Source organism: Dendropsophus ebraccatus, chromosome 1 (assembly GCF_027789765.1).
Source record: "Dendropsophus ebraccatus isolate aDenEbr1 chromosome 1, aDenEbr1.pat, whole genome shotgun sequence".
NCBI lineage: Eukaryota > Metazoa > Chordata > Amphibia > Anura > Hylidae > Dendropsophus > Dendropsophus ebraccatus.
Window position 1 is genome coordinate 32,151,241 of NC_091454.1, and position 25,498 is coordinate 32,176,738.

The window sequence follows — 25,498 nt, forward strand, 5'->3', positions numbered from 1 at the left end:
GCAGATTTGAAGTTGCAGATTCAATGCAAAGTAACTCTGGGCCATCAAATCTGCTGCGGATCTGCTGCAGATCCTGTACGTGTGAACGCACCCTTAAAGGGGTGCTCCGGTGGGGGGGCACTTTTTTGGGGGGACCAGGGAGGAGGTGGCTGAAATAAAAGACGTCCACTTACCTCCCCGGTTCCAGCGGCGGGTCCCGCATCACGGCGCTCCGGTGCCCGATTCCCGGCCGCTTCCGGGTGTCTGACGCGGGCCCGAGACGAGACGTCTCAGGTCCGCTCAGCCACTCAGTGAAGGAGGCGGGATCCGTTTGAAGTCCGCTCGGATCCCGGCTCCTTCACTGAGTCTCTACCCTGTTTGATACAGTCAGCTTTGATTGAATAGTGTCAGAAAGTGTCGGGCCATGTCTCCAATTGGTAACACCCAGTTGGTTATTGAGTCATAACAATAAGAGAGGAACACCACATCATGCGGCTATAAGAAAAGATTATTATTTTAGGGGCATCACATGGATTTCCTAAAACGGACAGAACAAGAGTTTCAGGCATTAAAAAATTGTATAGTGTAGTATGGCCTGCTTTAGATATTTATATATTAGATGGCTAGACAAGCCCAAACATTCGGCAAGTTGGCTCATCACTACTTGGGGGGGGGTCTTTATTGTTTTATTCCAAAGATCTCCTTTAAAAATATTTTATCATGTAACAAACTAAAACACACGACCACTTCAATTGTTTTATAACATCCTCCTACAACCTATTCTTGAATCCCAATCCAGGCTGGTTAATTGGTCATTATAAGTGAATCACAGCCACGGCTTTATTCCACTCATTAGAGGACGGACAGATGGAAGAAAACAGGATGTTTCTACTTTTACGTCAGCTCAGACATACTTAAGTGATTTTATATTGAGTAGATTATCTTATTCAGAACATTTATTGCCATGGTTAAAAAAAGTCCGTCCCAAAGACAAATTAAAGTACGTTATTGCAACATAAAAGTTATACAAATTCTCAATAGACACTTATTACGGCAAATCTATATATAGTGCTTTTTTTCCCTCCACTTACTACTGCATCAAGTCTTCCCCTTGTTGATAAAATGGTGGCGTCACGACTCACTGTATAAGTCCCTGAGGTGTGGACTGGGCCGTGCGGTGGCGGCTGCTGTGGTGTGTGCGATCAGAGCCGCCTGCCTGGGGACATCCTGATTTCTGAGGACCTGTCCCACCTGCACTTTGCCTTCAGTTGGATCCCCCTCTGGTGTTGGTTGGTCTCCGAGTGTGTGCCGCTTTGCCTGCTATCTGGGATTGGAGTCTAGAGTGAGCCACAGCGTCCTTCCGCTGTTTGCACCTCACAGCAGCCACCGCACAGCCCACACCTCTGGGAGTTACTGCATCACGGGATGGAAGAGAGATTTGGGCTGTGTGGTGGCCACCACCACACGGCCCAGCCTGCACCGCAGGGACTTATACAGTGTGTTGTGACATCACCATTTTATCAAGGAAGTCAAGACTTGATGCAGTAGTGCAGGTAAAAAAGCAGCACAAGTGCAGGTAAAAAAAGCACTATACTGTATGTGCATATACCGTAACAAGTATCTATTGTGAATTTGTTTAGCATTAATGTTGCAATAACATACTTTAAATTAGCTTTGGGACGGACTTCTACTGTAATATAGTTATCTGCAAGCCACTAAAGTATTATTTTTTTTCAAATCTAGTGTTATGAATGCAACGTTTGTTTTTGTTCTCTCTTATTCTTGAGTAAATTTATCATATTAAGACAGAAAAGAGTGAGGGAGATTTAAATCCTTCATAGGTGCACTGCAGAAGGTTAGATTGACCACTGTCACCAAGTACACATCTGGTAAGGGATATTTCTGGAGCATAGTGCTGCTTATTGCGCTAGGGGTGCTGAGGATGAAGATATGTCTCTTACCTTCATCCTCAGTGGTTTTCCCATGCAGTTTGTAGAGTAATGCTGTATCCGGTAAGGCCTTCTAGACTAGAGCACTGGGCTACCATCCCAGGGCACCGACCTGGCCTGGCCCTGGCGGCCCGCTCCACTGATAATCATTAGAAGAGACGGGCTGGGTGGACGCGGATTGGCACTATGGGGGCAGTATCCCCACGCCAAGTGCTCCAAATGGCCTTACCGGATGCAGGATTACACTATGTTATATGTCCCTGCACACTTGGGGTGCACAATTCCTAGGAACAATGCTGAGGATAAAGGTAATGAATTTACCTTTATCCTTTAGCAGCCCATACCCAATAGAGAGAGATCAGCAGCTTAGAGTCGCCTAACCTGCTGAAAGTTTTCCTTTAAAGTGCTGGGAAAGCATTGGTCTTTATAAGGGTGCGTTCACACCTACAGGATTCGCAGCAGATTTGATGCTGTGTTCAGTTATTTAAATGAAATCTGCTGCGGATCCGCAGCAGAAAATACGCTGCGGATCCGGTAAGTGTGAACGTACTCTGAATGAAAACCTGGAAAGAGGAATGGTCTACTGGTAATGACATGAAAGTAGGAAAAGAAGAAGAAATAATGCACTCAGAGACTGTAAATGTATATTTTATACTACCCTGGATCTCCATACCTTCCCTATTATCAACCCCCCCCACACACACACACACATTTTTTTTTTTTTCCTTTTCTTTTCTGATTTGACTCTTGCTTTTTGTCATGAGCCTGTTTTTGTAAGCTTCTGTTTATTTTTGAAAAATTTAATAAATATTGAGTATGGAAAAAAAAGGAAAGAGAAATTGTCCAGGTGTGCAGGTGTGCAGAGACATACAACGTCTAGAAAATAAAGAATTAGATACATAGGAGATCCGGGGACAGGTCAGTGTGGCTGGCGTATAGGGGAGTTGCCTGCCACAAGGGAAAGCTGGTAAGGGGGTCTGGCACATAGAGCTGGGGAACAAGAAATCTGGAACATAACAGCAGAGTGATCTACAATATTCTAAGCTGGGGAATGCGTGATCTGGCTCTGGCATACAGGAACGCTAGGGAACAGCACATAGAAGAACTAAGTTATCTGGAACATACAAGGAATTGGTAGTCAGGTAACATCAGGCACCAAGGTAGACCAAGTTTTTTTTTTCAAATGTCCATTCATTTTCTTTTCACCCTTTAAGGGCAGAACTGTGGCGGGGGTGGGGCACTGTTGTTGTCACTGATTAACTGAGCAGGCAATTCCCCAATGGCATTATTCTGGGGTAAATCTTATACACTGAATTTTCTATAACAGATTGATAAAGGACTCATTATACCCTGTGCTGTCTTAGCGTCTTGGTATACTACACTTGACTGTGTCCCATGAGGGCACACAAAAACAATACTTTTTTTAAGAGCTTTTTTTTATATATATTGCAAAAGGTGGAGCCCACCAAAGGGGTATTACAAAGAAGTTATTAAAACAAAATGACAAAGGAGGTTCTTACTTGGGCCCAATTTGAACATCTCCGTCAGTGTCCCCAAGCATCTGTTTAAGTGCTTCTGCATTTGCTAAAAAATAAAATAATAATAATAATAATAATATTAAAATATAAAACACAATCAAGATAGATTTTTTTTTTTGTTTACAAAGAGTTATTAAAATACTAACCTTCATTCTGAATAATGCATTTCACTATACGTTCCACAGTATCTTCATTGGACATCTCCTCTGTAGCTGTAGACAAAAAAAATCAATGCAACTGCTATAAAATATGTAAAAAGCTTCATATTGAAACCACAAAACTTTTAATGCTTTAAGTGCAACAGTGTGGTTGCACTGAATGGCTATTACTCCATTCCTCTCTTTATATTCCTACAGTAATGGTCGATATAACATAATTACTGATCCATTCAATATACTGTATGAACTGATAAGCTAAAATTATATCTTTTTATATACAGGAACTATAGATATGTGGGTTAATTTCATACATTTCCTAACTGATATGGGAAGGACCAACACTGTGTCCCCCCACATCAGACATAGACCTACTAGAACATCTATAGACAGTAATGTAAGGGGCATGTGTGACTGGACCTCAGTGGACCTCCCTTCTCACCTGTCCTTTTATACCTGTCAAACCATTCATGGTCCCAAATAATCACCCAACACCTTAACGGAGCAGAGGGGACCAGACACTAAGAACGGCAGCTGCAGGAGTCAATTGTAATACAATTTTGTATTGCTGGAATTCATCTAACTTTTTTGTTGGTTCTAACCTAACCTAACCTCTAGCAATGCAATTTCATAAAAGAAAAACATAAAAAGGTAAATGGGCTTTAGGTGTTTTATTCAACTAACTAAGCTACTCACTGTGCATCTGCATAGACACATACCTTTTGTCATTCCATTTGTCTGGTAAAGAAGCTATTACCTTTTAGACTCTAAGGGTGGTATTCCATGGGCCGACCAGGGCCCGATCAACGATGTAAACGAGCACCGATCCGCTAGATCGGTGCTCGTTTACTGGGCCTATTCCATGGCCAGACAATTGTTTATCGAGGGCTGCAGGGACATCGTTACCGATGTCCTTGCAACCCTTGTTTCATACTTTACCTGTCCAGGCTGCAGGTCTTCTTCTTCTCCCGGTCCCGCGCCGCAGCTTCGGAGCGACCTGTCTGGCCTGGTGGTCCCGGACAGTGATTGGCTGAGCGGTCTGTCAGCTCAAAAAGGCCGCTCTGAAGCTGCTGCGGCACGGGACCGGGAGAAGGAGAAGACCTTCAGCCTGGACAGGTAAAGTAGGATGTCTGTGAAATCGTCGGTCGTCCGCCGTGCCCGTTATTCCACGTAGTGATGTACAGGTGGCAACCGATGATTTTAGGTTCGAACTTAAATAAACGATCAGCCGATGACACGATCATCGGCTGATCGCTCTTTTTATTCCACAGAGCGATAAGCGACCAAATCGGCCCGATTCGGACGATTATCGCTCCATGGAATAGGCCCCTAAAAGAAAACATCAACATTACATTCCAAACTCACCTTCTTGGTCACTTATTGCGTCCTCCTTTATCTCATAGTCTTCCTCGGGTGACGTCCGACATCTGTAGCCTTTCTTTTTAAGAACATGACAGATGAGAAAACCTAGAAGTCCCATAATAAAGAAGACCAAAACCAGCAGAAAGAGCATGTAGGGGCTTCCATGTTGAGTTCCTTCTCCATCTTCGGTATTACTTGTCTCCTCCATGTTGATCTGTTTTTAGAAAAGAAAATTGTTCAGTTTTCATCATTTCCATTGATTATATAGCACCAACATAATCATAAGTGGTAATGTTTCTCCTTAAGGAGAGCATCATAAAGATAAGTTAAGACATCTATGCCATTTATGCTCCACTAGGAATTCTGGAAAGAAAGGATATGCTCTCTGTAAGTAGCTCTCTGATGTCACTTTTAGAAGTAGCTCTGCTACTGAAAAGGGGCAATAAAGACCAAAACAGCTGTCTTCGGATGGTTAATCTTTCCTTCTGTGGAGATTTCTGGCTTGGCCTATATCCTCACTCATGTTCTAAGACTCCTAGCTGGAATGAAATACAGACTTGAAGGGAAAGCTACCTCTAAAAGAAGGCATCACACAGTTGTTTGGCATTTCCTACTCTACAGATTGAAATAACAATGGAAAGAAAATGCACTCTATGAAGGTATCGCCATTTGTTGGATTCAAAACCAGGATTCCAGTGCTGTAAAGCAACCATGCAAACCGGCAAGCCACCATACTGCCTAGTAAGAGTTAACAAAAGTTAACTTGGGTTATCTCAGTGGAGGAAAAGTAACCCTCACTTCTGGGGCTGAATCTGGTCCTGGAAGTATAGCTTCCAAGATGAAGGAAGGCAAGTGATGGGGAAGCACATTGCCATATTGCAGCATGTGGCCATTTATCATCAGTTTCACCAAATGCGCTGATCGTGATGTGGGACCTTTCCTCCCATCCATCTCGGAAGCTATACTTTTGAGTCAGGATTTAGGGTGGAAGTTTAGTTCCGAGAGCGAAAAAAGTGGCATTTTTCCCTCATCCTGGATAACTCCTTTCTCCTTTACTCTATGTAATGCTCCATTTGCCCTGCGGAGGCAATGCAGAAATATTGGACACTTAGATTACGGATTACAGCTGACTTTTCATTGGCACTGTACAAATGATGTTCAACATGTTTAGAATCCCTGTGTGTCCTATTACCATGAATATACTATTAGCTTACAGCTATTGTACTTACAGCTTATACAGCAGAATTATCTAACATCCCATATCATGACCCATCAAGATGATGATGGCAATTTTGCAAAATACAGGTTGTGCTTGCAATTTTGTCAGCTTGGAGATCCAGTTTATGTATATTTAAGTGTGGGAAAATGATATGCCTGGTGTTCCCAATAACCTTCAGCGGCAAACCACAGGAAAAAAAAAAAAAACATTTTAGAATATTAATAATCCATATTCTCTGCCTCTGACCAAGATGCATTCATATTTTCTGACTACTTTATATTTACAGGCTATTTATTCTAGATGAAGACCTCTTGATAGATTCTTTTATCTTATCCATATATTAAGGTACACTACCCAGAAGACATTCACAGAACTGCACATAAGTACTTTCATTTTGGGTTGGATTCTTGGACAAATTGTACAAAACTTAAAATCACAGAAGAAGCACTCTACTTCCTGGTACAGGGGCAGGTTGCAAAGCACAGATGAACAACCACTCACACGCCTACCATTGTTAAATGTTAGAGGTGGAAGCTTAGTACCAACCATATTTGACCATGGGTTCGCCATCACTGGTATAGGACGTAACTAAAATCTGGGGGGGTTGGGGGGTCTGATCATTGGGGGTGGCTTCATAGTGAATTAATTGATTGGCAGCGCACATATGTGGCCCACAGCTCCATTTAGATGGGATTTTAGGGTCCCCATACTAGAGATCATGGGGCCTGCTGCACTAAGACCCCTTCTTAGTTATGCCCCCTACCGTGGACAGGGCATAATTTCTGTAGAGGGGAATACCCCTTTAACTGTGCAGTAATATAGAACATTAGAACCATCTGATAATCCAGGGTTAAAGAACATCTTCTGATACCATAGTGAAAATCTCAATGATAAAGCATTATTCAGGCCTATAGCCTTCTAGGGGGTGGCATAAACTTCAGAACATGCACTTAGCCATAATACAGCTGTACGCATGAGGCCTTAGTATGGGATTAGGAATGACACCAGCAAAGCAAGTCATTAAAACTTGGTGCATACTTATACACATTATAATAACAATTTACTGGAAACTTTAGAGGACAGTTAAACCATTCCAGGAAACTGCGTAATATTTTAAAGAAACCAGAAAACAAATTTCACAGGTGTCTACAGAAACTCATTTTTTATACAGGTTTATATAGTGTGTGTGTGTGTGTGTGTGTGTGTGTACACACACACACACACACACACACACACACACACACACACACACACACACAGTGGTGCCTTGGATTATGAGCATAATTCGTTCCAGTTCCGTGCTTGTAATCCAAATCCACTCTTAAACCAAAGCAAATTTTCCCATAAGAAATCATAGAAATGCAGACAATTGGTTCTACACCCCAAAATAATGATTTATTATTCTGAATAACATGTAAAACAAATGAAACAAACATTCAGAAACAGCAGAATATGTGATATTATAAGTTTCTGTACAGTAATGGAGAGGATGGGAAACACAAGGGCGGACAGAGACTGCAGGGAGCATGAAGGAATGAACAGATGTGCACACAGTAAGGAAGGGCAGATGTGTACACTGTATAGCAGCACTCTCTGTCCGGGGAGAGAGGGGTTACAGCTATGAAGAGATTACCTCCACAGTCCTGTCCCCTGATGCAAGCCCCAGCCTGAAAATGATCTGCTATGATTTGGAAGGTGAGGGAGACTTCCTGGGTCAGAGTACACGTCTGTAGACCCCGCTATGCAGACCATGCCCCTCCCGCACTCCCCCGAGTACCCAGCAGAGGGAGCTCTTAAACCAAAGCAATGCTCTTAAACCAAGTTACAATTTTGAAAAACTGTAAGCTCTTAAACCAAGTTACTCTTAAACCAAGGTACCACTGTGTGTGTGTGTGTGTATATATATTATGTTTTATTTTTATTTTTTATTTTTTTATTTATTTCTTTTACATTTTTCTTTCTTTTTTTTTTTTTTATTAAAGTGAAATAAAACTGTACATAGGATACTACCATATGTAAAACAAAATGATAAACTAAAAACACATTTTGCAAAAGTAGAATAATTGTGTTCCGCACTATGCCACTTCGAAGAAAGAAGAATATGGAAGATATATAGAAAATCGAATAAACAAAAAAGCATACATAGCATGCAAGGAGTTCCGCTTCAGCCGGTGATTGGCTCAGTGGGCCGTCACTACCGTGACTAGTCCATCTAGGAAGTAGCAGCCAGAGAATTCAGTGGGGGACTGTAAAACAGTGTTATTTTATATTTTTTAGTTCAGCTTCAGCAACAAAAGGTTTGAAAGGTGATCATCCACATTATATTAAATTGGTGAGATCGCTGATTTTTGGCATGATCGGCCACCAGCCAAGTGTGCACATAGGCATTGTGAGAGATTGCTGTTGCTGATGAAATGTGTGGCCAGTTTTAGTTCTGCATCAGCCTAATGGTGGCCAAATTCAATTGTCAACATCAATCAGCATTAGTGCTGTTCAGTCACATGGATCACTATCTAATACAGCGAAGCATTTTCCTGCTAGTCGAAATCCTGTACCGTCAGGTTTTAGTCACAGCATGTAAATGTGATTTGTTACAATTTCTTTCAATACGCTGCTCCTGTAGATTACAGCGGGTTAGCTGCTGGCAAATCCAATATACCAAGACTGGTAATACAAATAAAACCACCACATACAGACTAATACCACCATACTGTTACTGAATAAAATTGTACTCTATACCAAGACTAGTATTACTAATATTACTAGTATACAAATATTCTACCACACCATGACCAATGCCATTGCCACCATACTGTCACTGGATAAAAACCTATACCGTACCAAGACCAAGGTCCCTCTATATGACCATGTATTAGTAGATACCAGTCCTACACAGGCTCTGCAGCCCATAAAAGTGGTGAAAGTGCGCTTATATTCAGAGACTCAGGGGGTCTCTTCTCTGCTTACAGTCGTTCACTTTTCCCTCCCAAAAGGCCCAGCAGGCTTAATGAGTCTTCTCTCCTGAATATGCCAGAGAAACATTTTAGTTTCCTTGTTCTGGCTCATACAGGATTGGGTCTCCTCTTTGCCCCTTGTATATAGATCCCTCTGTGCATCCCCATTTTAGTTAGGCCCTCTGTGCCCCCATGGAGTAGTAAGGTTTTCTCTGTGGCCCAATATACTATAACATTCTCTCTGTGCATCCATGTAGTATTTAGGCCCCTACTAAGTCCCTATAGGGCAGTTAGGTGCCGCTGTGACCCTATATCGCATACGGTGCCTCTGTGCTCCCACACAGTACTTAGGTTCCCAGCAGATAGTATGTACCATGTACCTACCCCCCCTACTAGGTAGTGTCCCTATGTAGGCATTCCTCTGTGGGTACTGCCCCCCCAGTACTTAGTCCCACCCAGTCCAGTAGTTAGTAGTTGCTGAAAGTCACCAAAAGGGGGAGTTTACTGTTTGCACTTTTTAGAAGAATAACACTACTGGCACAGTTTATGGCATCTCTATGATGAAACTATTAATGGAGGCATGTACATCATGGTTATAGGAGCAGAGGTTTACAAGCCATGCCACATCTGACATTCCCAAGAAAGATTCTTAAAATATAGGCACATGTGCTTTACATATATGATTTCAAGTAATAATAATGATTCCACAGTGTTTTAGTTTTGAGAACTTTTTGGAGTCTTGAAGCATCTAAAATATCTAAAAAAGTATTATGACTTTAGAGATAGTTATTTTTAGATAACATTATATTCCATGCCAAAAATGATCACTCCTTCAGTATTTCACTGTCGAGAGGCCTAAAAGAAACTAAACATTCCTGAGTGAATACTAAATCTAAGCAGTTCAGTGGATGAGGAGGAAAAGGAAACCATTGTGATTGGTGTTAGTATAAATTCACCGTCGTATACATTAGAAAATTTTTTTAGGTCAGGGTATTACATTGTGAGGGATTTTTAGGGGAACCCATTATCGGGTATTGTTTAAACTGAGTATGTGAGTTTAATCTCCTATTAAAAGCCCATATTGTGTATTCTTTGGTACAGAATAAACTACAACACACACCCCTCTCATATTTTGCTGCCAAAAGTATATTGTATTAGACTATTAGTAGACTGTTCCTGGTTAAGTGGTGGAATTTGTGGTTTCTTTGCACCTGCTAGTATACCTGGGGGTGGGCATACCACTTCTTGCCACCGTGACAAATGCCTAGTTGGCAGTGGCGTAACTACCAGGGTCGCAGCAGTCGCCGCTGCGACCCGGCCCCCACAAGGGGGGCCCACGGGGCCCCTAAGGCCCCCCCTCATCAATCACTCTTGTGACCGCAAGCATTGTGTTGCTTGCGGTCACAAGAGGCCGCCTCCGTCTGCCCCGGATCATGCGCTGCTGCCGGGGGTGTTGCGTCCTATCCCCGGCAGCGCGCGCATCATAGAGTTCACTGCTCCGGCACAGGGAGCGCACATTAGAGACGCTCCCTGTGCTGGAGGTCCCAGCACAGGGAACTCTATGATGTGCGCGCTGCCGGGGATAGGACGCAACACCCCCGGCAGCAGCGCATGATCCGGGGCAGACGGAGGCTGAAGAAGAAGAGGATCGCCGGGGGAGCGCGTTGTTAGGTGAGTTGTGTGTGTTTTTTTTATTTATTTTTATTTGTTTTAATAAAGGAAAGAGGGGGCTATCTATAGGAGGGAAGGGGCCATTTATAAAGGAGGGGGGAGAGGTGGCCATCTATAAGGGGGGGAAGAGGGGGACTATCTATAAGGGGGGGGGAAGAGGGGGATCATCTATAAGGGGGGGAGAGGGAACCATCTATAAGGGGGGGAACAGGGGGACCATCTATAGGGAGGGGGGGGAGGAGACCATCTATAAGGGGGGGAAGAGTGGGACTATCTATAGGGGGGGAAGAGGGGGACTATCTATAAGGGGGGGAAGAGGAGGATCATCTATAAGGGGGGGAGAGGGAACCATCTATAAGGGGGGGAAGAGGGGGATCATCTATAAGGGGGGCCATCTATAAGGGGGGGGAGAGGGGGACCATCTATAAGGGGGGGAAGAGGGGGGATCATCTATAAGGGGGGGGGAAGAGGGGGGCCATCTATAAGGGGGGGGAGAGGGGGACCATCTATAAGGGGGGGGGAGAGGGGACCATCTATATAAGGAGAGGGGAGAGTGGGCCATCTATAAGGGGGGGAAGGGGCCATCTATAGGAGGGTGGGAGAGGGGGCCATCTATAGGAGGGTGGGAGAGGGGGCTATCTATAAGGGGGCAATATATAAGGGGGGGGGGAAGGGGCCATCTATAAGGGGGGGCACCTATAAGGGGGGCAACATAGGGGGAGAGGGGGCTTTCTATAAGAGGGGATATACAGAGGGGGCATCTATAAGGAGGCTACATAGTAGGAGGCATATACTATAAGGGGGGATACACAGAGGGGGCATCTATAAGGAGGCTACATAGTAGGAGGCATATACTATAAGGGGGGATACACAGAGTGGGGACCATCTATAAGGAGGCTACATATAGGGCATACACTATAAGGAGGTCACATAGTGTCAGGGTTACCCACTAAATGAGGCCAATACAAATGTGCAGTTTGTAGAGAGATTACGATGGTGTCAGAGTGAGGAGTCTAATATGTCTGTCTGGCAGATTCTGTGGATTCGTGGCTCGGAGAAGTTCTCATAATGGCCGAGAGCAGATGGAGAAGAAGATGAAGAGGGAAGAACTCCGATCAGAGAAGACGTCCCCTGTGAGTCACCTGATGTAACTGCACTGTAATGTATATGGTGTCTAGAGCCTGTGTGGAGCTGCGTCCACCTCTATATGACTGGATGCGGTGATACGTGTACAGTGGATGTTATTCAGTAGCAGCGGTGGTGTTAGTAGGTGGTGGTGTTAGTAGCAGCGTTGGTGTTAGTCAGTATGTGGTGGTGTTAGTCAGTATGTGGTGGTGGAGCTCTGGGCTGGGGGTGACCCGGTGGCTGCTGTTAGAGAGGGATGCAGTCACAGCTGCGCTGATCACTGTCTCCCTCTCTAACAGCAGCCACCGCATCAGTGTTCTCAGTCACTTCACTGTGCTGGGACTGAGGACACGTGATGCCGACACAGAGGGTGGGGGCCAGGAGCAGGGAGCGTGTCGGGTTGGACTGAGGTCTGATGATTCTATGCAATCCATGGGGGTAAATGCAGCTGGAAAACAGCAAAACTGTGCAGAATCCATAATAACTGTATATTGGAAAGATGGAAAGCTACGGGTGGGCAGCGTATTAATGCAAAAATAATTTTGGGGGGAATACCCCTTTAATATCCACCCTTAAAGAATTCATTTTTGTCAACAACCATTCCAATATCGGTGCACGTGCCCAAAAACAGAGCAGAGTCTTGGATCGCCCACTAGTGACTTTAAAAACAGCTTTAGGCTATGTTCACACTACGTAAGTTTCCGGCCGTAGCGCGTTCCGTGAATAAGCGGCCGGAGACTTACGTAGTTTGCGTATAATGGAAAGTATACGAAGTACGGCTGCACAGTTCACACTACGTACGAACTTACGCCCCGATCGTACGCGCTGGCGTAAAAAATGAACCAGACCATTGTTTGCAGACGAAAATGTCGTAACTTAGGCCCGTAGCGTTACATGCGGTCCCGTACGTAGTGGTGATTTCTTCATTTTTGCAGCTTTTTGTGCCGATCCAAAAGGTTCTGTGGGGTGTCCGGGGCTAGGCGAAGCTTTCCAAGTAAAAGACCGCTGTCAGATCGCTAAGTAGGGCGCTCGGGAAGCGTAAGTAGACTTCAGGCGTAAGTTCACGCTCTGTACGTAGCCGGCCGCAAGTAGCGTAAATCCCCGGCCGGAGTTTACCGCGTATATGTCCGGCTGCGAAAATATGCGGCCGGACATATACGCAGTGTGAACATAGCCTTACATTGGTTTTAACAGTTGTACAGTAGTAGTTTGTGAACCCTTCATAATTTCCTATCTTTTTGCATAACTACATCAAGTCCTAAAAGGAGATACAAGAGACCCAAATCAAAAAAATTGAGTTGAAATCATCAGACTGGGTCATTTATTTGTTGAAGAAATTATTCAAATATCTGTGAGACACAAAAGTATGTGAACTCTGTGCTGCATGGGGAAGGGGGAATTATACCAGATATGGCACATCGGCTTGGCGGAGGGCACTTTTAGCTCATTGCTCCACAAAACAGCTCTAACTGTTATTTCGGAGGGTTTCCTCCCATGAACAACAACATTTCTATTGGATTAAAGTCAGGATTCTGGCCATTCCGAAATTTTACTCTTCTTAAAGTGCACCTTTCGTTATACAAAACTTTTGACATGTCATAGAGACATGTCAAAAGTTTTGATCAGTACCGATCGAGAGATAGAGCCGGGAGAGGACCACAGGTACAGCACTTTTCCCCACTCTATCAACTGATCGGTGCGGGTCTGAGCAAAACTTTTGATACGTCTCTATGACATGTGTACCAATAAACTTGCAAAACAGTCTACAGGGCCTACAGGCATTCCATCCCTAGCTCACGCCTGAACAGTTAGCGTACCTGCAGAATTTTTACAACGTATCCTGCCGCCAGCCTGAAATGATAGGTACACTTTAAGCCAAAAAGCTCTATTTTGTGGTCATACTGTACATCCACATTGCTAAGGAACACCTGAACAAGCCAGTAGGCTCTTGGTTCAAACTGCAGACAGACAGCAATGTTCTTTTTGTACAGAAGCAGCATTTTCCGTGCAATCCTGCCACACACACCACTGCTTAGTGTCCTCCGGATGATGGCCTCATGAGCATTTACATTAGCTTATGTGAAAAAACCAAAGGTTTGGGTTCGCTAAGCATTTGACTCCCGGGGGCTGGAAAAGTAGAATGCAGCCCTATGGCTGTATGCATGTTTTTCAGGACTCCCTAGGGCTGTATCCAACTTCTCTTCTCTGGGTACATGACGTTGCATCTGAAAGAGCTGCAGGACACCAGCGACTGTCAGGTGGACCCGTGAGCAGGTTTATTATTTTCCCGCACCCCCCAGCCTTCCTTTGATTTTTGGATTTTTGTGGGACTTCTCCTTTAATAAATGACTAAGTGAGACCTAATGTGATCCTTAACGTTTAACAGTTAATTCAAAGGTCATTTATCTAACACTAACGCTTTAAAAGTGTCCACTATTAAAATCCTTCCTGAAAATCTGAGCCAAATAAATTTGTAGATATGTGGAAAAATTTATTATCTGTACAACCTGATAAGAACAGCTTTAGTGTTTTTCTTCACACCGTAATCTGAAATCTTAAGAAAACATACATGGTAATGTGCCAAGCTGAAGAAAGCCAGTAAAAAATATTTATAAAATGTGGTAGGTCACAAACTCTAAACGCTAAGCAAAACCTTTCAGGGGGCATGGGGGCATCTATATGACATTTATACAGATGGCTTCCAAGATGTAGTCAGAGCATGACTCAAATGCACAGTTCTCTAAAACCTCACTCAAGGTAATACAGCGATTTTTTCTTGAGGAGAATGCCATAAAGACGTGGAGAGATGCAAAGGCCATTCCTACTCCACTGGAAATTCTGGAAAAAAGAGATTATGCAAAATAGGTCACACACCACCTTGGGAAGGTGGCTTTTACAAAAGATTTTTTGGCTTGGCGTGTTCTCCCAGTTGGAGTGAAACACTGACTTAAAAGGGAAATTTACCTTTCCAAGGTGGTGTGAGCCATTTTGCACATCCTTCCTTCCTGGCCAACAGAAACACAAATATTAAGGCCTGGTCTTTTATGTATTACTATTCAAACCAGAGGCAAATCCAGTTTAGTGAAAACTTTACATTGGCCATACATGTTAGATGCAGTAAAGGTTGTCAAATTCCCAAAAGGACTGGACCTGACTACAAGGTTTATAGGAACAGTCCCATTTTCCCCTGGTTTCTGCTATTGAGAGGCGTCATGCTGGACTATATTGTGTCTAATAATTTGCTTTTAACCCAGAGATAGGCATTTAAAAAATGTATGATGCTGCTTTTCGAGCCCTATTACATGGTAATGGAAACAACGATCAGCCGATGACCACGAACATCAGCTGATCTTTGGTTTAGGTTTGGACTTAAAGTTGTCGGGCGTCGAGCACGCCTTGCTACGTGTAATAGCGATGCACGGTCGACAGCTAACGATTGCCCAACACCTGTTACCTTACCTCTTCCCGCTCCTGGTCTTCTCTCCTGTGCGCCGCAGCTTCCCGGTCCCAGAGGCTGCAATGTCCGTCTATCAGCTGTCAGCTGACAGGCCACTCAGACGCTGCTGCCACTGGGACCGGGAAGCTGCGGAGCACAGGAGAGAAGTCCATGTAGCCCTACGTAGTCGGCCCGTGTAATAGGACCCTTCTTCCCCTATCCCTATGCCAATTAACAATTTTGCGTAACAACCTATTTTCTTCTACTAAGCAGCAAGGAGGGGGCTGGGTGCTGGAGTCTCCAGCCTATTGCCCATCTTGCCCCAATACATTCCTAAACCCAATAAACTCCCCTTCACTAGTTATAGGGGAATAGTGGGGAAACCATGTACATAAATTCCAGTACCTATGTCCATTACAGTTGAGCAGATTATGGCTGTATCCATGTTTTCCAGGACTCCCTAAAGATGCGTCCACCGATAATCAAATGCTGCACGCTCGGGTTCGGACCAGCATGCTTGAAGTTTGCTCAACTCTATTGTCTATCTGTTCTTCAAATCGACATAAGTAACATTAATAATTTTATAGCAAAAAAGCTAGAAACATAGCCAAAACTGACAAGTTATGGAAAGAACCTCAAGATATATATATATTTGCCAAACGTCTCATGCTCATTTTAAGCCTCATCCTTTACTGTTCACATAAAAAGACTTCAAAAGGTTTCCTGTCCTTATTGTGATAACTTTTCTTCCTTCTACGGACCTTTAATCACTAAGATATGCCCTTCCTTTCTAAAGAAAATGAAGTGTCCCATGTTATCATATTCATAATAGAACACATGACCTGTACTAAAAGAACTATTATTTTAAGATGGCACTATTCGGAAAATATCTAGAAGGGCATCTCAGCACATGGGTTTTATTGAAGTTGGCTAGGCATACGAAAATAACTGTTACGTTAACTTTTCTAATCCCTTGTTTTGATGAAACCATTGAGGGATCAAAAAAATAAAAGGGTTATGACTTACGGAGAACGAAAATCATCTTCCTATTGTCCCACTCCATCGGAACTATGTTATAGCGATGTGTTAATGTATGCAGTAAGCTCTAAAGCTCCCCCTAAGGGCCTGTTCATGCTACGGAATCGGTATCGAAATTCAGCTTGGAACCCCAGCTCCCGGACTCGCCGCACTCCACAACTCTATTCAAAGTAATTTCCATGCAGAAATTTTCATTGCCAATCTGAATTCCATCAGAATTGACATGTCAATTCTAGAGGCAGAACCTGCAAAAAAATAGCCCCAATGAAGTACTCTGTCAAGGAATTTGAAGTGCCGCTCCTACAAAAATATCAGCAGAGAGGGCCGACTGAGAAGGGGGCGGGGGCTGGATTGGTGCACTGGGAGCATTAACCCCACCCCCGATGCACCAAAACACCTAATTAGTACTGGGATTAAACTGCTAATAGCACAGAAATGGCACCAAGGATGAAGGTAAGAGACATACCTTCCTTCTCAGCACCTTGTGCACTGAGATACTTCTAACCTGCTGACCGTTTCCCTTGAAAGTGACTCTGTATCCCCAATCTGCCCCGACACCCCCCCCCCCCCAAACCACTTGTACCTTCGGATAGCTGTTTTTAATCTAAGAATCTAAGATCTGTCCTGGGGTCCGTTCGTCAGGTGATGCAGTTATTGTCCTAAAAGACAACTTTTAAACTTGCAGCCCTGTGCCAAACTGGCGCAGCCTAGAGTATCTGTGCCCTAACTTTGTACCACCCCTCTGTCCCTCCTCATCATTAGGAATGCCACTGGCAGGATTTTTCCTATTTGTCTGTAGTGCACTGGTGCCTTAATGATTCAGCCCATGTGCCATGTTCTCACAGCTGATGAATAGGAAGCAATCTGCCTGGAGCATTCCTAATGATGAAGAGGGTGGGGAGGAGGGACAGAGGTTGTGCAGCCTAATGCATACACACTCTAGGCCACGCCCGTAGGGCACAGGGCTGCAAGTTTAAAAGTTGTTTTTAGGACAATAACTGCATCACCTGCCAAACGGACCCCAAGACAGATCTTGGATTAAAAGCAGCTATCTGATGGTACAAGCGGTTTGGGGTGGGCAGCTTGTGGGTACAGAGTCACTTTAAGCACCAATTCTGCGCCGTTTCAGTATAAGGCTATGTTCACACTACGTATATTTCCGCTCGTAGTGCGAACCGCGAATATACGCACGTAGTTTTGAGGTTGATGCGTTCGCTTGAAAGTATACGATATACAGCCGCACAGTTCACACTACCTATGAACTTACGACCGGATCGTATACGCCGCCGTGAAAAATGAACAAGACCATTGTTTGAGGACGGAAATGTTAGAACTCACGGCCGTGGATTTCCATCCGGTCCCGTACGAAGTACTTATTTCAGTCAAATTGAACTTGATTTTTCGATCCAAAAGGTTCTGTGTGTTTTATTGGGCTGGGCGAAGATTTCCAAGTAAATGACCTGCCTCAGATCGCTTCGAAACAAGCTAGGGAAGCATAGTTTCAGCCACACGGCGGCGTAAGAACTGCGGATGGAATCGTACGCAGTGTGAAAATAGCCTAAAGCAGGAGGAGGGTTTCTGGTATGAAAGTTTTCTCCTCGCTTTTCTCGGTGTGCACAGAACTGTAAAGGTGATTGCACTACAATAATCTAATCTTGCACAGGCTGCTTCTTCCTTCTTCTCCCTTCGACAATGGACAACGCAGGGTCCTCCATTTCTTAAAGCCCCAGTGTCTGGGCATCACACACTCACAGTCCCTTGGCCAGAAGCAGAGGCGGATTAACTTTACCATAGGCCCCCCAGGCTGTTCACCAAGCCTGGGCCCCCCCTACCCTACTGTAAATATGGTGGCACCAGTGTGGTGTTCATAGTACAGGATAGATAATATCATGATGCCTTGATCTGTGCAAAATTACGGTAAAAAAGCAGCGATTTTTTGCCAATCATGGCAGAACTGTAGCCAGGAGACAGTACACCACTAAAAATAAAAGTCTTTTTGGGGGGTCATGGGCCCCCCAGGAGCTCAGGGCCCCGGGCTACCCCCCAAAAAGGACCTATTATAACCCGCTACTGAACAGAAGCTGCTGTGAGTGCTTTTCCCCCAAAGTCTGCTGTTTGCAGATGCTCCCTTGTTTGTAGTCACAGTCCTTTACAGTGCAGGTGTAGGGATCAGAGACTGGATTTCTCCCCTCCTTTCTGTTGGATCTCCTCAAAGGTACACAAACAGTTAATATGATAAGCAGACATGGTCTGTCAGGGCCAGGGGATCACTGTATATCAGGAGTAGTCACCCTATCTTCAGAAGCAGAAGCTTTCTGCTTTTGACTGGGAAACCATGTACAAGTGCAGTACCAGGACTGGGCCTCTAGAGGGCTGTGAGCCCCGGCACTTACCCTAGTAAGTTGGGTGCTGACTCCGGCCCCGATATGCATCAGAATTCTTGAGCAATATGCACTAAAACAAGCTTACGTGAATGGCACCACATTTTTTTAGTTAGACTAGCCTGAGCCTGTGTGATAATAATTTGAAAGCCATCTATGTTTCCACGTTGTAAGAATTAGACTATTTACTAAATTCCATCCATAGTCTTTGTGGGTGGCCATTAACTTTTAAATACACTGTACTACGCCAAGACAGTCATATGACTGCATATATATAGAAGAGCTGTGTTTGCTCAATAAAGGCTAAGTAGTATGACATACAGGATACAAGGTACTTCATGTAATATAATGCTTACTCAGCAGCCTAAGAGAGAAACTCCCCAGCTGAGAGCCTACACTTTGCATAGACAATTGCTTTCATGTGTACATACAGTACACCATGCATAAATGATTGAGGCGTTCATAGGATGCTGAGACCAAGCATATACTTCTACTCCTATTCATAATTGCTGAAGATACTGAACATCTGAAATATAATCTATATCATAAAAATCAAAGTCTGTCTGTCTGTCTGTCCTTCTGTCTGTCTGTCTGTCTGTCCTCTATAGACTTCCAAACGCCTGAACCGTTTGACCCCAAATTTGGCACACAGATACATAGGGTGCCCGGGAAGGTTATTGCGAAGGTCCCGTCCCCGCCAGATGTACAGGAGGGAAGGGGGAGGGGAAAGAGAGGCGCCCCATAGAGATGAATGGGGAAAAAAAAAACACAGGTGATATAATTAGCTGCAGCAGACACGGCAGTTGGAGCCTTAGCAACCAATAGGATTACTGCTTTCATTTTCACAGGGAGCAATGGTTGCTAGGGAAGCTGCCTCACAACATCCACAGTAATAACTGGTAGACCCCCTACTCCATCTATACAGGACATGTATATACAGAACCCCCTACTCCATCTATACAGTACATGTATATACAGGGCCCCCTACTCCATCTATACAGTACATGTATATACAGGGCCCCCTACTCCATCTATACAGTACATATATATACAGGACCCCCTACTCCATCTATACAGTACATGTATATACAGGGCCCCCTACTCCATCTATACAGTACATGTATATACAGGACCCCCCTACTCCATCTATACAGGACATGTATATACAGGACCCCCTACTCCATCTATACAGTACATGTATATACAGGACCCCCTACTCCAACTATACATTACATGTATATACTGGGCCCCCTACTCCATCTATACAGTACATATATATACAGGACCCCCTACTCCATCTATACAGTACATGTATATACAGGACCCCCTACTCCATCTATACAGTACATGTATACAGGACCCCCTACTCCATCTATACAGTACATATATATATACAGGGCCCCCTACTCCATCTATACAGTACATGTATATACAGGGCCCCCTACTCCATCTATACAGTACATGTATATACAGGGCCCCCTACTCCATCTATACAGTACATGTATATACAGGACCCCCTACTCCATCTATACAGTACATGTATATACAGGACCCCCTACTCCAACTATACATTACATGTATATACAGGGCCCCCTACTCCATCTATACAGTACATATATATACAGGACCCCCTACTCCATCTATACAGTACATGTATATACAGGGCCCCCTACTCCATCTATACAGTACATGTATATACAGGACCCCCTACTCCATCTATACAGTACATGTATATACAGGACCCCCTACTCCATCTATACAGTACATGTATACAGGACCCCCTACTCCATCTATACAGTACATATATATATACAGGGCCCCCTACTCCATCTATACAGTACATGTATATACAGGGCCCCCTACTCCATCTATACAGTACATGTATATACAGGACCCCCTACTCCATCTATACAGTACATGTATATACAGGACCCCCTACTCCATCTATACAGTACATGTATATACAGGACCCCCTACTCCATCTATACAGTACATGTATATACAGGACCCCATACTCCATCTATACAGTACATGTATATACAGGACCCCCTACTCCATCTATACAGTACATGTATATACAGGACCCCCTACTCCATCTATACAGTACATGTATATACAGGACCCCCTACTCCATCTATACAGTACATGTATATACAGGACCCCCTACTCCATCCATACAGTACATGTATATACAGGGCCCCCTACTCCATCTATACAGTACATGTATATACAGGGCCCCCTACTCCATCTATACAGTACATGTATATACAGGACCCCCTACTCCATCTATACAGTACATGTATATACAGGACCTCCTACTCCATCTATATAGTACATGTATATACAGGACCCCCTACTCCCTCTATACAGTACATGTATATACAGGACCCCCTACTCCATCTATACAGTACATGTATATACAGGACCCCCTACTCCATCTATACAGTACATGTATATACAGGACCCCCTACTCCATCTATACAGTACATGTATATACAGGACCCCCTACTCCATCTATACAGTACATGTATATACAGGACCCCCTACTCCATCTATACAGTACATGTATATACAGGGCCCCCTACTCCATCCATACAGTACATGTATATACAGGGCCCCCTACTGCATCTATACAGTACATGTATATACAGGGCACAACAGGTATACCAAACTGTGACTGGATAACACTGCTACACCAGACCTGACCAATACCGCCATACTGTGCTGGATAACACTGTCATACCAGACCTGACCAATACCGCCATACTGTGCTGGATAACACTGTCATACCAGACCTGACCAATACCGCCATACTGTGACTGGATAACACTGCCAGACCTGACCAATACCGCCATACTGTGACTGGATAACACCTCCATACCAGACCTGACCAATACCGCCATACTGTGACTGGGTAACACCGCCACACCAGACCTGACCAATACCGCCATACTGTGACTGGATAATACTGCCACACCAGACCTGACCAATACCGCCATACTGTGACTGGATAACACTGCCACACCAGACCTGACCAATACCGCTATACTGTGCTGGATAACACTGTCATACCAGACCTGACCAATACCGCCATACTGTGACTGAATAACACTGCCATACCAGACCTGACCAATACCGCCATACTGTGCTGGATAACACTGTCATACCAGACCTGACCAATACCGCCATACTGTGACTGGATAACACTGCCATACCAGACCTGACCAATACCGGCAAACTGTGACTGGGTAACACCGCCACACCAGTCCTGACCAATACCTCCATACTGTGACTGGATAACACCATCATATCAGACCTGACCAATACTGCCTTACTGTGACTGGATAACACCGCTATACCAGACCTGACCAATACCACCATACCGTGACTGGATAACACCGCCACACCAGACCTGACCAATACCGCCATACTGTGACTGGATAACACCCCCATACCAGACATGACCAATACCGACACACTGTGACTGAATAACACTGCCATACGGGTAAATACAACCCTGCAGGTATACAGGACACTACAGGTATACAGGACCCCAAAACTATACACTACAAGTGCACGGGACCGCCACAAAACTATATACTACAGGTATACAGGACCCCAAACTTTACACTACAGGTATACAGGACCCCAAAACTATATACTACAGGTATACAGGACCTCCACCAACTATATACTTCAGGTATACAGGACCTCCACCAACTATATACTACAGGTATATAGGACCCCAAACTATACACTACAGGTATACAGGACCTCAAAACCATACACTACAGGTATACAGGACCTACACCAACTCTATAATACAGGTATACAGCACCTTCACCAACTCTATACTACAAGTATACAGGACCCCAAATATACTACAGGTATACAGGAACTCCACCAGCTATATACTACAGGTATATAGGACCCCAAACTATACACTACAGGTATACAGGACCTCCACCAACTCTATACTATAGTTATACAGGACCCTCAAACTATTTACTACAGGTATACAGGACCCCCGAACTATATACTACAGGTATACAAGACCTCCACCAATTATACACTACAGGTATCCAGGACCCTCAAACTATAAACTACAGGTATACAAGACCTCCACCAACTATACATTACAGGTATACAGCACCAACTATATACTACAGGTATACAGGACCCCCAAACTATACAGTACAGGTATACAGGACCTTCACCAACTGTACACTGCAGGTATACAGGACCTCCCTCAACTATACACTATAGGTATACAGCCCCCCCAACTATGCACTACAGATATGCGAGACCCCTAAAAACTATACATTGTGGGTATACAGAACCCCTCCAACTATGCACTACAGGTATCAATAATTCCACTGATTAACTCAGATGAAACAATACCTTTAGCTTGGCCTCCTGGGCACCTTAGAACAAATCTAATTAACACACTGACACTTTATACCCAGGCAGCGCCGGGTACATTTTCTAGTATATAATATAGCCGCAGCTCTACATAATGTATATTAGTGAGTACTACCAGATGGAATGATATGGTGAATCCATCAATGATACATGCTACCACCTCCTCCTATAACAGCTCAGAACAGTACATCATATATAATTAACTTCAAAGAATATTTATGGGAGTACAGGCGCTTATTGCGTGTAAAAATAATAGCGGCTAATTCTGCTGCTATGGTAACAGAAGATTACATATAGGATTATTACATGACCTCACTATAGACGACCTGATTGTATATGAGGGAAAATACTAGTCTGAAGCCATTCTCCTGGCATCTACCAATGCTGGAAGTCCAGGCTTCAAATCTAAAAAAGACATCTACCTGGAGTTTGTATGTTGAATATTTGGCTTCCCTTGAAACTTCCCTTGATATCTGACATTAGATTGTCAGCAATTATTGGGACAAATTGGGACTATTTCAGTATAATGGTTGGTGCTATAGAGGCAATATAATTTAATAACAAATACCATTAAAGTTTAGAATAAAGATGTAAATTGAATGGGGGACACCATGTTCTATTCTTTTATATAGAACAGAATATTTAAGTGGCTCCCATGCTGGAGAACTTATGCCGTCCTTTATTACAATGGAATGGCTGCCATGTAATACTACACGTCTCCTTTAGAGGCCACTGTAGGGAAAACACCTGTCTAGCTATGGCTTCCTTTGCTAGACATCAGCTGATCCCTCAGAGGATACCTTTTGAAACCTTGAACTGTCTCCCCCATCCTAATATGTCTCAGTTACCCATGAAGTCTTATTCCTCATTATATGTATCTTTAAAGGGGAACCATCAGCAGGTTAGGCGAATCTACCCTGCAGATAGCACCTACTGCACAGGAGATGCCGAGGAGGAAGGAATGACTCTTAGCTTCATCCTCTGCGTCGCTTCGATGCAGTTAGTAATTTGTGCCACAGTCCAGTGAGATCATTAGGAGCACTGGGGCAACATTAGGAGCATTGTCCGCCCCTATCGTGTCGATCTGACCCCGACCAGCCTGTCGCTTTCTAATTATAATAAATTGGGCGGGCAGATCGGTGCTATGGGGGTGGGAGTGCTGGACCCTGAAGCGAGGTCAGGTAAGGATATACCACTTATGAGTGTAGGATATTAGCCCTGGAATATGCTATGTATTTTTCCCAGGTTATAAAATCTTGATCTCATATCGATTGCAATCCTTTTACACAGACAGATTTATCTGACAGATTTTTTAAGCCAAAACCAGGAACAGACTATAAACAGAGAAGGGGTCATAAAGGAAAGACTGAGATTTTGCCTTGTTTCAAATCCATTCCTGGCTTTGGCTCCAAAAATCTGTCAGATAATCTGTGTATGTAAAAGGAACCTTACCCTACAGTGCTATTCATCACTTGGTGAAGACATTCACAGGAAGCCAGTTAATTTATCAGTACAATGTTGAGCTATGCAGGAGCCTGAAGGGACTCTATATCCAAAACAAATATACATATTGTTCATGGTTGGATTCAACCCCAGAACAATAAAAGTGCTAACCACTGCGCCACCATAAGTAATGCCTGTTATGTTAATACCTAATTCTAGAAAATACCTGCTGCTGGAAGGAACAAAGAAAACCAACCAAAAAAAAAAAAAATCACTGTACACTGCCAAAACCAGTAAGCGCCTACGGGTAACTTTATTTAGAAATCCTGGAAACTTTTCTATCGATATTTTCGTTTGATGCCATCAGTGGAAACAGATCAATATTTACAAAAGAAAAGAATTTATATTACGTAACTTCCATCTACACCTGGCGACCTGTCATTTTAACTTGGGGCTCTATTAAATGGAGCGATAATCTGCTGCATCAAGCCAATTCGGTAGATTATCGCCCTGTGTAATAAAGAGAGCATATATATATATATATATATATATATATATATATATATTCCCAGGTGCTTTGGCCCTCTGTCTGAGACGGTCTCTGAAGTGACAGGCTGCTAAGCCAACCACTGTGCAGCCTGTCACTGCAGTTCTCGCAGTGACTTTGTGTACAGGGCACAAGCCAATAAGATGCTGAGGAGTGGGCAGAAGCATCGGGGAGCGTACACAGGTATATATATACTTTATTATTTTACACTATATATATACTGTATATGTATATATATATATATATATATATATATATATATATATATAGCCCTTGCTG

At 43.8% G+C, this 25,498-nt stretch overlaps 1 protein-coding gene across 3 annotated transcripts in view; it reads right to left on the minus strand.

Annotated features, from left to right (window-relative positions):
• RELL2 (RELT like 2) overlaps positions 1 to 25,498 on the minus strand; it is a 67,149-nt gene that overhangs the window by 16,965 nt on the left and 24,686 nt on the right. For all 3 annotated transcript variants that reach the window (XM_069954028.1, XM_069954012.1, XM_069954020.1), the window contains exons 2-4: positions 4,987 to 5,197; positions 3,613 to 3,678; positions 3,449 to 3,512 (exon numbers count right to left, since the gene is read on the minus strand). In XM_069954028.1, coding sequence (XP_069810129.1) covers positions 3,449 to 3,512; positions 3,613 to 3,678; positions 4,987 to 5,191 — 335 coding nt within the window. In that variant the 5' untranslated portion in view covers positions 5,192 to 5,197. The remainder of the gene's footprint in view (positions 1 to 3,448; positions 3,513 to 3,612; positions 3,679 to 4,986; positions 5,198 to 25,498) is intronic.